The 15,485-nt window shown below is 37.4% G+C and overlaps 1 protein-coding gene across 12 annotated transcripts in view; it reads left to right on the top strand.

The window, feature by feature from the left end:
• The window catches only part of mecom (MDS1 and EVI1 complex locus), a 637,277-nt gene that overhangs the window by 574,958 nt on the left and 46,834 nt on the right, over window positions 1–15,485 (top strand). For 8 of the 12 annotated variants that reach the window (XM_069897279.1, XM_069897278.1, XM_069897277.1 and 5 more), the window contains 3 exons: window positions 6,325–6,351; window positions 9,043–9,209; window positions 11,998–12,075. In XM_069897279.1, the coding sequence (XP_069753380.1) occupies window positions 6,325–6,351; window positions 9,043–9,209; window positions 11,998–12,075 (272 nt within the window). The remainder of the gene's footprint in view (window positions 1–6,324; window positions 6,352–9,042; window positions 9,210–11,997; window positions 12,076–15,485) is intronic. The other 4 variants (XM_069897283.1, XM_069897282.1, XM_069897281.1 and 1 more) reach the window with 1 other exon arrangement.

Here is a 15,485-nt window from a genome sequence, read left to right as displayed (position 1 = left end):
TGGTCTCCAGCCATAGTGCAGAACTTGTTGTGTTTACATTCCAGGACAAGTTCCATGAAAACTGGTTCCACTTTAAGACATCTGTAATGCATAATCCTGTGCATATCCAGTTGTTTTGACATCATTGTTACACAGCTATTTAACTGGTAGTAGTGCCTTCCTCAACCTGTGGGGAAGGTCAGTGTAAGCCATTGATTGAGGAAACCACTTTGCTCACCTATTACAGTTTGGAATGACTGCTTCCACCACTCATTCTAGGGATGATTATCAAGAACAGTCCCTGCTTAGAATCATGGCAAATGCAGTAATGCACCCAGGCCAATTGGGGCTATGTTTGTTTCAGCTCTCCAAATAAAATCACCCAATCTAATTGCATTTATATCCTTCCCAATATTTTCCACAATTTTTAAAGTATTCATTTGATTTACTTGTTCATTTTCCTTTTCTATTCACGCTGTTATAGGATTCAGGTGGCCACTGGAGTGGATCCTTATCATTCTTATGAATGGTTTAACTATCTTGTGTTTGAGCACATACCCATAACTGCATCGTATCCAGTTATCCAATATTTAGTTATCTGGTTATCCAATTCTGTAACTCGTTTATTACAGTAAAACCCCTGTTATCCAGAATTCAAGCAACTAGCAACCAGCAAAAAAAAAAGCATGGAAATAAGTAAAAAAAATACAGAAGTTTCAAATTGTAACGCAACAGCGTTAGTTCTCCAATTCACACAACACACAATCTCAAGCTACTAGAAAATTCACTTATCCATCATCTGCCAATTCCCCATAGGACCCAGATACCAGGGGTTTTACTGTATTAAGATCCTTTTATGATCTAAATCAATATTAGCCTTGTTGCTAGTGATCCTCACCTTACATGTCCAATTTATTTCAACACATTTGCTAAAAATTAAATTAGATGCAACTCATAATTTGCTTTAATTGACAGACAGTAAATAAACAAGCAGTATTCAAGTTATAGTCTGTGATGTCTGATCCCGGTTTTCCCCCTCAAAAATATTGGATAAGAATTTGAATGCCCTTCATTCTTTGCTACCATTGCATCTTGAAATGAGCAAAAGTTACAACCATCCACTCAATCCTCCTTCCAAAGTTGTGGCATAGAATAAAATGCAGAACGCTGTTGAATTGAAATGAAAGTCCTATAAATTGAGTGCTGTAAATAAAGACTAACCCTTTTGCACTCGCCTTTATTGGGAGGTGAAAATAGTGCCCTATTCCAGTTGATCCAGTCCCAAGGGCAGTCACATCTTTTATAATGTGCACTGAATAATCAACTAACAATTAAATTCCATTAACTGGGCAAATATTACATCAAAGTGGGTATTTACTTATCCATTGGAATAATTGAACATGTGTACTCTCCACTCATTCCCTCATACCTACCAACCTTCCAGTCCACCCAGGTTGCAGTGTCCAGTTTCCTGAGACTAAAACAGTTAACACTATTAAAGTCTCTGCGTTTGAAATATTAATGAGGTTACCACTATACTATTGTCTAGATTGATCACCAGCTGGCGATTAAAACTGCAAGAGCAGTGGTGGAATTTTGAACAGGTTGAATTTCATGTTAATTCCCTTTCACAGCAAAGCATAAAAGGGCTGGTAATAAATGAAGTGGTGCATTCTATTGATTGTAAAATAACTGCCAGATTGCAGCTTTGCAATTCTTCAGACACTTCTGTGAAATGAAAGAATGGGTATTGAAATTCTTTTTGATTTATGTATAATAATTTAGAGCCAGAGCAATATTGTTACCTAGGTTCCCATAACGTCTTTGACAGCTTTTTCATTTTTTACTAACATGTTTCACTGATTATGTATTTAAGATTAAAGATCCACTGGCAAAGACTGATATTTAGCATGGATATAATGATTATAAATCAAATTGATAACCATAATTGGAATGTGAATATAAGAGCTATGGAATACTTTTTGTAATGATACAGGGCTTAAGCTGCCATAAGCCAAATGGACAAATGTTATGTCATTGTATGATAAAGATTGATGATTTTCACCTTCGCTAAATGTCCAGATAGTCGGTCAGTTCTGCGGCATACATTGTCATTAATTTGCTTCATGCTATTTTAAAATAATTGGAAGTAATTTCTGCAAATTAGCCTAATGAACAGTTACATTTGGTATAAATGCTAATCTGCTGGATTTGTATCAGTTGATAGGAATAATGTGAAAATGATAATTGTTAGATCACTTCCCTGAAATCACATTGGTCAATGTCAATCTCACGATTTATCGGGCGTTAGGTATGCTGTAATAGTAATTCATGTCACTTGCAAGCATTATTTTTCATGGTCGGAAACCACATTGCTAATCCCTCCATAAAAGAGTGCTGAACCTGCATCAGTGAAATTAGGTTGGAAGGTATATGGCAATTTAGTGGGGGTTTTTCCTCCTGTAGGTGGCCTCTCCTCTTTAACCAATGAAAGAAAGAGAAGATCATTTCATTTTTCTGCAGCATTTTTGATGGGTCCCTATTGCCACATTCCAAGATGCACTAATCCAGCAAGCTTCTTGGCTGGTTATAAAGGCAGGCTTTTTTTTTTTTTTAAAAACACTAATTATTTCTACTTTTGCGAGAATACTAATTAAATAGCACTATTGCAAAACCCAATATTTTTTTAAAAATCCATATTTCCAACCTCTGATTCCAGATCACTTGTATAGGACCCAAGAACTAAATATGTTTGAATGTATTTTAAAATAAATTAAACAAAATAAATGCTATTGTTTTGTTACTCAAGTTACAATGCTCACCCAACTGTTATCCTTTGAAATTTTGAGTCCATCTCCACAATGATAATGAATCCTTGCTCACTAAACATTGTTCTTCATTAAATGTCATCTGGCTGAGCAATTCGTGTAAAAAGGAGAGTATACTGTGCCCTCCATAATGTTTGGGACAAAGACATTTTTCCCTTATTTGCCCCTGTGCTCCACAATTTTAACTTTGTAATCAAACAATTCACACATCATTAAAGCACACAGTCCAGATTTTCTTCAAGAAATCCGTATACACTTCAGTTTGACCATGTAGAAATTAATACACTTTTTATGCATAGTTCCCTCTTTATAGAGCACCATTATGTTTGGGACATTTGGCATCACAGGTGTTTGTGAGTACTCAGGCATGCTTATTTGCTTCATTGCTGTGGGTATAAGAGAATTAGGCTTGCTTCTAACCTTTTGATTACCTTTGGAGTCTGTAATTGCCATTTTTCAACACGAGGATCAGACGTGCCTCTGAAGCCATTATGAGGCTGATAAACGAGAACTTTAAAAAGTAAGACATCTCGCAGACTGCATTACTAAAATCAACAATTTGGAACATCATAAAGAAGAAAGGGGATACTGGTGAGCTCAGTAATCAAAAGGGACTGGTAATCCAAGGAAGACCTCCACTGCTGGAGGAAGAATTCCCATCATAACAAAGAAAGTTCCACAACATATATCTGACAGATCAGAAGCACACTTCAGGAGGCAAGTACAGAAGGCTAATGACTACTGTTCGCAGGAGTAATCATGGAGAGGCTCCATTGCAAGATGAAAATCATGGCAAAGGTGGTATGATTTGGATCTTGGGAAGATCCTTTACAGCTCCACACTTTGCTCTTGCCATCTCTCAGGTACAGGTGTATCTTGGTCTCGTCTGTTGGCAAGACATTTTTTCCAGAATTCTGCATGCCCTTTTAAATACAGGTACTCCATCCGCAAACATGACCAAATTTAAAAAAAAAAGAAATAAAAAAAGTAAAATTTATGCAGGTTATGTTGTATTTGACAAACTATAACAGGGATCCAGGACATACAAGAACCAAAATGTACCTATGTATCTTGCTAGTCGACGTTCCACAATCCATAGGCAGGGCACGACCATCTTGATTCTTATGTGCATGCGTGAGTCTCTGGTTGGCGCCATCATGGTGGGTTTGCCTATTGGACTTCAGTTGGCGCATGCACGAGAGTTAAGCACGCTGACTATAGTGAATTTGCGCCCTTAATTCGCACATGCGCCAACCGAAGACTCCCACATGCACACAGGGTACATGATGGCCACACCCAGCCTATGAACCTTGGAATGCCAACTACCAAACCAAGTACACATATTTTGACTATTACATGCCCTGTATCCCTGTTATAGTTTGTCAAATACAACAAAATCTATGATTTAAAAAAAAAGATTTTATCAAAAAGTTTGCTTTAAGACTTTGGTACTCCATGGGCAAAATTCTGTCTTGCGTCCATTCTGAGATACGACCAATCCTTCAGTCCCAATTACGATCGTAAGTCAGGGGGGTACCTGTACTTCTTGACAAACCGTAATCTGGCCATCATATCTATGGTTTGCATCTTGAGTAGAGCCTCTATTTTGTTTCATGATGCCTTCTGTGGGCACTATTCATTGACATATCCACACCTGCCTCCTGAAGAGTGTTTCTGGTCTATCGGACAGATGTTTCAGGATTTTTCTTCATTACAGTGAGGATTCTTCTGTCATCAGTAGTGGAGGTCTTGGAATACAAGTCCCTTTGCAATTACTGAGCTCACCAGTATGCTATTTCTTCCTAATGATGTTCCAAATTACTGCTTTTGGTAATCCTAAAGTTTGGACAATGTCCTTTCTTGTTTCATTCTTGTTTTTCAGTTTTCTAAAGGCTTCATTGGCACAACTCTGGTCCTCGATTAGAAAAATGGCAGCTACAGACTCCAAAGGTGATCAAAAGCTTAGAAGCAAGCCTAGCTCTCTTATACCTGCACCAATGAAGCAATTAAACATACAAACCTCTGAAGCCAAATATCCCAAACATTATAGTGCCCTGAAATGAAAGGACAATGTATAAAGAGTGCTATCATTTCTACATGGTCAAACAAAAATGTATACAAATAACCTTGAATACAATCTGGAATGTGCACTTAATTACATGTGAATTGTTTGATTAAAAAGTTATTTGTAATTTGTTGAGTACAGGATGAAATAAAGGAAAAAAGTCATTTTCCCCAAACATATCATAAAATAGTGAAACATGGGTTTATGATTGTTGCTTTAATTATGTCTTTAAAAAGGCAATTCTCCTCATTTTGGAAATTTAAGGTTAAATTCCATTAAATGGATTTAATATCAAAACGTTTGTTTAATACAATCATTCTTCCTCTAATGAGATAAATGATTGTGAAAGTACATCAGCGAAGTCAGCCTAGTGTCTCCCAGCTTGATTGATATTGGATACAATAAAATAGGAATATCTTTGGTAACTTGAGTATTGATTGACCATCTTGAAAATTTAAAAAACAGCAGATGCTGATAATTGGAGATAAAAACAGAAAAGGCTGGAACTGCTCAACAGGTCAATTAAAGTTTCAGTTGGAGACCCTTTGTGAAAAGAAGGGTCTCAGTCCAGAAACCTGAATTGTTTCTCTTTCTGCTTGACCTGCAGAATATTTCCATCATTTTCTGTTCTCAATTAACTGGTCAACATTTGGAAACATTACCATGTTCATGGACTCCAGGCTCAGTGACCACCATGCAACCATTTACACTAACCCTAAACCAACCCCACTTTATTCTCTCAATATTCTTGTCAACTGCTCTCCAAATTCTACCTCTTGCCTACATGCTAAGGGAAATTTAAAGAGGCCAATTAACCTACCAACCTTTGTCTATATAAAATGGGAGGAAAAACACCTCCAAAATATCCATATCACAGGAAAAAAAATGGGAAATATCCATATAAATTGTACCCAAGGTTAGATCAAACCTGTCACTGGAGATGTGACATAATAGCCACTGTGTGAAATTTCTCTCTATGGAATAACACCTCACCTTGCTCAGTAATTAATAATTACAGAGACTTAAAAATATTTCTAATAAGGTTAGTTGACACTTCAACCACCAGTAATCCAGAGTTATGCAAGATGATACAAGTTTAAAAGAACAATACAGATTCCTAAATGATATCTGGATCCAAAATATTCCCTGTTAAACCATTCAAGTGCGATGCTCAGATACAGTAAATAAATAGAAATGATGATGTTTCAGAATCTAGCTATCCTGGACATTAGTTTATTAGAAGTGGCATATAGGTTCTGGGAGAAGGGGAAATCTAACATCTAAAGCACATGAAGAAATGATTTGAGATCACTGATGTTGAAGCATTGGGAAAAATAAAATCTCAGGATAATGCAAATAATATCATTTGTCATTTGTAAACAATTATGGCAGCTGAAAGAGTCACAGTTTATGGATTGTAATTTATTTTTGTATTTTGGTCCTACTCCCTAGTTCCGCTTGCCAGATCAGAGAATTTGGGTAAGTTCCTCTGTTTATAATTCCAAACCATAATTCATAAAGATCAAAAGTGGAAGATTTATTAATTGGTGCACAACTCGAGATGATTTAAAATCTCCCGCATTCCATTCTCTTCCTTATCCTCCACGAAATAAAAATTTAACGGTTTGCCATTTGACTTCAGAATCAGATTGCATTACCATAATCATAAGTGGTGTTTAAATTAATTCACACAGTAGACTGAGTTATAAATCACTCCATCTGATAACTAAACTGATATCAGGACCTCTCAAAGCCCACTTGTATTTATTTCTGTCACCTATAGAGTAGAGCTAGTGAATAACAGAGTCTGTGATAATTGCTTAGTCCATTGTTGATCATATCTTTTCTTTCACAAAAAAATTATAAATATTTGCTTTTGTCCAATAATGGCGACGTCTGCATACTTGATTTGTGCTGGGAATAGTGTTAAATGCTGGATTGCATCAGTACAAGGTTAACAGCCTCACTGGGAGTAGGAGGGAGTGGCATCATTTCCTTATTCAGACATCTGGCTCTAGATAAGATCAGTGATTGTGAGAAAGTAAATCACAAATTATTTAGCTGCTAGGTAATACTGCTATTTACTTGGCTCGTTACTGCTAAAATGATGTTTAACGCTTTTTTGGATGTGGTCTGTGCTTTTATTCGATCAATGCTTTAGAAAAGTAATAATTTCCTCTGATATTAATGTATATTTTTCATGGAATTTCATTTGAAAAATCAAAGCTTGAACACGTCATATTGGCCAATCACTTCATGTTGCAAATATAAAAGGTTCAAATTATTCTTTACCTGCCATGATCCAGATGCGAGCTAAAAATGTTCATGGCAGCCAGTGAAATGATCCTGAAGTTTTACTCTAATGAGATAAATGATTGTGAAAGTACATCAGTGAAGTCAGCCTAGTGTCTCCCAGGGTCATTATGTTTTCCAGAACTCTTAGCACTTGTGTCCCCTCTGATAAAGCCTAAAGCATTTGTTCTCTCATGATTGTATTCATACTTCACACAATTTAAAAAAAAGAATATGTTTATAGTTTTGTAATAGTGAGCAAGCAAAGTATTCCTTCCGCCGACATTACCTGAAGGTTCAAATAATTCTCACTTTATTTTGAGATTAATATTTGTTTTAATGTGTTTAAAAATATTCTCTGTTTTAAACAGTAAGTCAAGGATATTAACTTAGTGAAAATTGCACACACAGATGGGAAATATTAAATGCAATTCTGCCCAAAAGTGCATTATGCAGTTACTAAATTATTTGTTTTATAACTTTGATTGGTTTTGACAATGATACCAATTGGTTGATTTTTAATTTATGGAACAAACCATGAAAGAAATACTGCACCACATTTAAAGCACTTTTAAAGTAATAACGACTGCAGCATATTGGTTAAATTGAGAGACTTCGCCGCCTTTTACAGCAAGGATTATTGAATATATCCCAGTTTCTCACACGGTGTAATACCTGCAGCCTAAATATCTGCCTCTCTTCAACCTTCTCCTGAACCCAAGCAATTGTATTAAAGCTAAATCCCCCTCTCAGTCGATGAATATTACCCTGTTGAAATGGGTAGGCATAGTAACGACATATCTTATTTAGGGTAAAAAGCATTCTTGTTCATGGAATGATTTATTTCAAAGCCATTTTCCCAAAACTGCATCTGGTTATGAATTATTAATAACATAACTTCCTGTGTATTCATTATCCTTTCCCTTAACTGGTAAGTTTAAGACCTTTCCACCTTTTCCCCCATAAGTAGATGTCCCAACTTAAAAGATTTCTTCCTATTTCTTAATCACTAATGTTATCTTTATTTGATTCAAAATATAGTTTTGTTAAAGCATATCTTGCATGGTAACTGGAATGCATATTTTGTATAAAATTCTGCACAGCACAAAAATATATATGTATCCTTATGGGTTGATAAAACATTGGCTAGTGGTAGGAAGAATTCTCTTGTAATACACAGCATCATTATTACCTATGTCTGCCCTTTGATCTGTGATGTCAGTATCCTTCATATTGACAAATGTGCTGTCCAGTTGCATTGTGCAGGGAATGTTTTAGCAGCTATGAATGATTATGAATCAAGCTTGAGAGCAGGCAGACCCTAGTGCCTTCCAGTGCTTTCACATTTGCTGTGTGACAAGTAAATGCATCTAGACTTTCCTTAGAGATTTTAAAATGTTTGATGAAAGACATTTCGCAAATTGGCAGAGGTGCCTTGTACAATGCAATTTGTAACCAGCGCCGAGACTTGTAGCGTGAAAGAAGAGTGTGGGTGGCTGGATCAGTCGCAGGTTATGGAATTAAGGTATTTACTGTAAATATAAACAATTAATTGGGGGGAAGAATAACTACATCAGCTGCTCCCCTGACAGAAAGAGGAGTAAAATTCAAAAGAACCATCAAGAGTAAATCCCCACTGAACAGGACTACTTCCTGATATGCAATGCAAAAATGGACTTGCAAGCTAATGAGGATGACTTGTAATAAACCTAATTACTTAAACATTTCAAAAAGAATCTAGGTTTTTGTTTTTCAAACTGCAACTTCATTAGGCAAGATGTTGGAATAAATACCTGTGTTTTCTATTTTGGTACAACTCTTGGAAAAAAAATTAAATGTCTTCTCTCTCTCCTCTCCATTTCTTTCCCTGTACGTCAGATGTCAGCAATTGAGAACATGGCAGAGAAGCTGGAAGGTTTCAGTTCATTGAAGCCAGAAGCCAATGACCTCCTCCGGTCTGTCCCCTCAATGTTTGATTTTAGGGCTCCCCCGTCTGTCATTCCAGAAAGCCTGCTGCGGAAGGGCAAAGAGCGGTATACCTGCAGGTAATTACATTTCCTGCAAATAGCAAATTATACGAGCAGCAATATTAACAGTACCGATGCATTTTCTTCTGCACATATCCATGATGAAGTAAAGAAGATTGCTCACATATTTTGGTCTTATCTTGGAAAATATAACAGCACGACGATTAAGGACAACAATTAGCTAATCAGAGCCAGATCTCAATGCAACCTCACTGAAATTACATTAGAAATATGGGTCACTCTGCAGTGAATTGGAGCTTGGTTCTTATCTGCAGGACGGATTGGTTCTAGCTCTGGCAGTTGGTTACTTTGGAATACCACCTGACTTCTAGTGCTTTTAGAGAGAATGCTGCTACTCCCAGATCAAGCTTCAACCATGCAGCTCTTTGCACAGAGATACTTCTATTGTATATCTGCTTACTGGAGGCTTCATCTTGACTTGCTGGGTTTATGGGGAAAGAAGGGCGAGTTAGGCTGATAGGATTTTGACAGTGGAATGAATAGTCCTCTCATCCACCATAACAATTCAATTTTTTAATTTGAATTATATTAGAATAGTTTTTTTTGTGCCTTTGATTTGCCTAAGAATTAGAATAATTGTGGTTATTAGCAGACTGGGTAAGGTTACGTGACTTTGATTTTGAGCAGTAAATTGGGAATCGGATCACATGTTCAATTGTTTTAACGATTTGATGCCATTCTCTGGAAGGAGATTGTGCAGATTTGGCAATTATGTAAGGATAAAGAAGATTGGAAAGATGATGAGGGCCAAGATCTTGAAAGCATCCAAAGAAACGGGGAATTCATTTTTGCGTTCAGCACGAGGAGGCAGAAAACCAATGGAAGTCAACAAAAATGTACGAGTGTGATTCAGGAAATGGCGATCTGAATGAGGTGGGGTAATAACAAAAAAGATGTTAAAATTTAGAGTTAGTATTTCAGAGACAGATGTTTGGAGATGAATGAAGGCAACCAAGGTAATGAACCAAATACAAGCCTCAAAGTTCATCTCAGAGTCAAGAATGGCCTGAATCTGTGGACTGCCAAGGTAAACTTAAACCAGCATAGGGATGGAATTTGGAATGGATCTGAGTTTTGTGGTGGGAGTATTGCTTTGGTCTCCTCAATGTTGACTTGCACAAAAATTCTGGCTTCATCATAGGTTTGAGTTTGGATGGCTTACAGTATGGTGATCATTATAACATCAGGGGTGGAAACAGAGCAATCCACTGCATTTTCTGTTCATCCTAATTTCCCATGTATAATCTTCAGTCTTGAGGAGATTTCTAGTCAGACTAGCACTATAAATAAATGCTAATTTATAAACTGTTTGCATCATGGCATTCTATTGACTATTGGATTTACTGGATTTTTCTATTAGACATACTATACAAATCGAGCTACCTCAAAGTGGAATCTACAGAACCCAGTGTACAAACTTCCTCCTGTCCAATCTTATTGGACAGATATTTGCATCTGGTTAATACTGTACCATCGGTGATAATACAATCTTTCTTGTACTGTGCTCAATTGTGATGCTTCAGCTGTTAATACCGCATGATGAAAATACTCCAATCTGGAGTTCTTAATGGATATAGTCCACCTGGCCAAAACTATTGGAACTCGTCTAATCTGGCTGTTGCAGCACGTGGTGGAAATACTTAATTCTAACCAATGCTGTGCACAATTGAGATCTTCTATTGTAGCATATACTTAATGGAGATAGTCCTACCAGAAATGGAGATATTTTGTATGGTCAAGACTGTACTCAAGATAGAAAATCTGAAACTTGATCAAAAAAGATCTCCAATTTAACCAGACAATTCAGGGAAGGTAGTTCAAACTGTCAGGCTTGACACCCTAATCTCGGTAGTTCTGAAACATTGGAGATCCTCCATTCTGGGTTGTACTGTAACTCAATTAAGGTACTTCAGTCTGACAAATTCTGTACTCCATGAAACACTGATCTAAACAACTGAGCACTCTCCAATCTGGTCACTTCTCTACTCAGTGGAGATACTTTAGCCTTTCTGAATGTTGAAAAACGATTTGGTCTGATTTATTTGTTCATTACTAATTTTATCATTTGTGTATTGTGCATTTGGATGGAAATCCAAATCAATGTGTATTTTTGTTGTGTCTCTAGTTCATTGTATCATTTCAGAACATAAATATTCTCCGTGTTTTACAAGGAGAGCACAAAGGTGTCAGAACACTGACTACTGTGTCATGGTGATGAGACGTGCTGTCCTCCACAGAGCAAGTTACTAATCTCCACTTTCTAACTGAGCAGAAGCCAATGTGTCTCCAAAGGGAGAGAGTGAAAACTAAACAGAAGAACACCCCAGACCATTCTTAAACACACATAGCAACGTAGAAATCTGGGGAAGATCACAGTCTAATTCAGAGAAGATGCAGATGGAGGGAAGCCAAGGCAGTCAGAGATAAAGAGACGCTCTTGCAGAAAACTTAACAATTGAGGGTGTTCATTGCGAGTCCCTAATGTGAAGGGAGCTTTGGCATTGCTAAACAAAATTTCCTTCTGCTCCCGATTTCAGAAGGCGACAGCCAAACTACATCGTTGCCAGGAAAAGCTCTTTTCTGTTTCCTGTGTAACATTCAGATTGCTTTAATTAGAAAAAGAGGTTTCCTTTCAAGATGAAATTAACCATTCGAATCATTATTTATAAATAATGCCATTAAAAAAATCTTTTCCTATTCCCTGTGCACCAAACGAACTAATGCAGTATGAATTCCACGTCTGTTCCAAGCAATCCGTCTGATCTCATGCGTCTTCTCTTAACAGATACTGTGGCAAGATTTTCCCAAGATCTGCAAACCTGACCCGGCACCTTCGGACGCACACTGGAGAGCAACCTTACAGGTTAGGAAAGTATATTAATAGAAATTACCACAAAAACCCCAGCCACATCAGTATTGAAGCTGCCACTGAAGTGAAATGTTTCTTAATAGCTTGAAAACAGATCACAGCCAGAAAGGTAAAGGACAGATAGATGCATCTGATTTCTTTTTTTTCTGTATCTCACAGCACTCATTCAGAAACAGGACTGCTTACATGTTAGGCTTCAAAGGAGATTGTAAACCTCATTACATTTAATTCAAATTAAAGAGTTCTGAATTTTGCTCCATTATAAATGGCAATAAGAAAGCCCATGTTAATGCATAATTAATATTTCAATGCAAAATTATAAAACCTACTCCCTGTTTCGAAAGTTGTTTTAAACGTACACTTACTCAACAAGTCATTTACTTTTTGGGTCTTTGGGCGCCAATTGGAACATTTCCTGAAATGTTATGCAGGGGTTATGGGCATTTGGCTTTGCACTTTATGACAGTTTGTGTGGATGATCCTCACCTCTTTGAAGCTTTTCCCAATGATCGAGACCAGTTGAATCAAAATCCAAATCCTCAAAAAGGTGTTTGAAGGCCCATCTCAGAATACAACATCTCCTTGTAATGCTGCAAAGTGAATGTCAAATTGTTAAAGATTCCAATATTGTCACATAATACTACATTTAGAATGTAATATACATAATTCTTTAACTTTGCCTACCGTAAGGAAGACAGAGCTGCCACTTTGTCCGGTGCACCTCACAGAAATGAAGCCCCAGTGAGGAACTAACTGGTTTACAAGACCATTGCTCTAACCACTGAGCTATCAGAGCCTTTTTCCACACAATGCCAGTGATTCAGCTTATTGGTAACTTTGACAGTAACAATTATGCTCTTTTCACACATGCAATAAGTTGGGTATTGAATGGGTAAGCACTGTAGATTTATTCAGCTACATGTATACTGGTATCCACAGGATGATCTAGACTTATTTGACAATTCTTCTGGTTCAGTAATTTTTCTGAAATATATAGAATTACCTACATTGATGCAAAAATATTTGAGGGATTAAACAAGAGCACTCAGACTTGATTTTTAATATATTTTTATTGATTTGGAAGAGCCACCAAAATTGGAAAAAAGTTATTTAGCCAAACTCACCTCCTGGCTCTCAGTCCAATTCCAAGTAGGAGAGCACAATTACACAATATCTTGGGTGTTATCTCCCAAGATGCGCAGTGTTTGAGATCCACATGAAACTGATTGGTGGGAAAAGATTAGTGTAGCTTGAGATATTGTAAATAGTGAACCTCCAAGGATAGATGCTTTTTAACACTGTCACTAAACCCTACTGACTCCCTTAGAGCTACTATTTAACCCCCAGAGAGAGAGAGAGAGAGAGAGAGAGAGAAAGAGAAAGAGAAAGGAGAAAGAGAGAGAGAGAGAAAGAAAGAGAGAGAGAAAGAGAAAGAGAGAAAGCAAGAGAGAGCGACTGGACAAGAGAGGGGCAAATGTATTCGCAGATATTGCTCACTGAACTAAATCGAGCCAGCTGCCCATAAGAGCCAAGTGTTACCTTGTGATCCATTTCTCTTCCCAGCAGAGTTGTAATACTGTACATCCAGATAGAGCACCTTAATCAGGAACACAAGTGTAGATGCAACACACAAATTGAGATAGTTTTCAACATGGCTCCCCAGCATCAGACTGGCATTTGTACATCGACAACCACAATGGAAACAGGGTGGTTTTCAATTTGTCAGATTTCAGTGGAAATTAGCGAATAACCCCAGCGACTGGGGTTAGAATTTGGCATCACCTGAAAGGAGTTTGTAAGTTCTCCCCATATATCTGTAGGTTTCCTGCAGGTGCTCTGGTTTCCTCCCCCCTTCAAAAATACATACCAAGGTGTAGGTTAATTGGGCAGAACATGCTCATGGGCTGAAAGGGCCTGTTAGCATGCTGTATGTCTAAACTTAAAAATAATTAAGTTTATAAAATCTGCTGGGCTGGTTTACCACTGAAAATCTACCTTCTCAATTCCAGAAGATGAAATATTTAATCACTGCAGTGCACCCCTCGGTTTTTCTGGTTTGATCTTCCACACTGACCCCCAGTCTTCAAACATTACAGTACCCATATCTGTGCTTGCAGTGAAGATTGCTTCCGAAAAGTCCCAGACAAGGACAGCCCAAGGGTAATGACTGCAGAAATTTTTGTAACAGTAGAAAGACTAAAATAGTGCGCAATCCAAATTGTAGGCTGTGCAATCAGCAAAAAAAAAAAACCTAGATTTTCAATGATAAAAAGAAGCAAAGTAATTTGGGACATTCCACATGGCATGCCCTCCAGCTTCTGCTGTTCCCAAGTGTGTGTGGCTATTCAGACCAGGCTGCAGCATCCATAGTATATATGTAATGGCAAGCATGGTGCAGATTATATGATTTCTAATGCTTTAAGAGACTGAATCAGTTTGTACAATATAAAATAATTTTCACATTGATAAATTGCCAAGCATCATTATATGACAGATGTACACTTTCTGAAGTCATTGAGGAGAAGCAAAATGAAAAATAAAGGTGATGAAGACTATCAGCGATTTGCCATAAACAACAGTCAGAATAATTATTTTATGTCTGTATAACAGTGTATGGAGAAATACAATAAAGGCCCAAGGGATTCAAAATGACTACAGGGTTTGAAAACTGATGCCTCTCCTACCAGCTTGATAGACTAAACTGCACACACTGGCACAGTATTAAACGTTTACTTTGTTTATTGCAATCTTGCTTGGAAGATAACAGACCTTCCTTTGGGACTGGCAATTGAACAGGCTAATCATGGAAGAAGAAAAGATGTAATCACTGGACATAATTTTGCATGAAAAATCTTGGCCTTGTTTGTCATTCTTTAGAAGCTACAACACATGGGATAGAGCAAGCTAAGAACTTAATACATGTGTCTTGTTGCCAAAGGCATTGAACCATGGAAGGCCTATGTTTGCAAACGTGTAAAAGAGAAGGAATAAGTAGATGGTGGCCAAGTGTACTGATCTGCCTAACTACCATGCTATAGAAAACGCAGCAAGTTACTGATTGGAACAGAGCACAGCTCTGGGACTTGGTGCATCTTTGCTCTCTACGTGCCTGCAGTGCAGGGTTCAGTCACAGAATATACATACAGGCTAGAAACACACAAGAGACAGCAAATGCTGGTATCTGGAGCACAAAGCAATCTGGTGAAGGAAATCGAGCGGCATCAATGGGTGGGAGAAAAAGAATTGTCGCCGATTTAGTCAGAGCTCTTCATCAAGACAGTCACAGAACATTATACGTTTTAGATGAGGGTTTCAAACGAAACATTACATTTAAATTGACAGTTAAAGATACAGCACAGTAACAAGCCTTTTTCGGTCCATGAGCCCATGCCACCCAATTGACC

Source organism: Narcine bancroftii, chromosome 9 (genome assembly GCF_036971445.1).
Source record: "Narcine bancroftii isolate sNarBan1 chromosome 9, sNarBan1.hap1, whole genome shotgun sequence".
Lineage (NCBI taxonomy): Eukaryota > Metazoa > Chordata > Chondrichthyes > Torpediniformes > Narcinidae > Narcine > Narcine bancroftii.
Note: the sequence above shows the minus strand (reverse complement) of the source record. Positions and strands in the feature narration are given on the sequence as shown.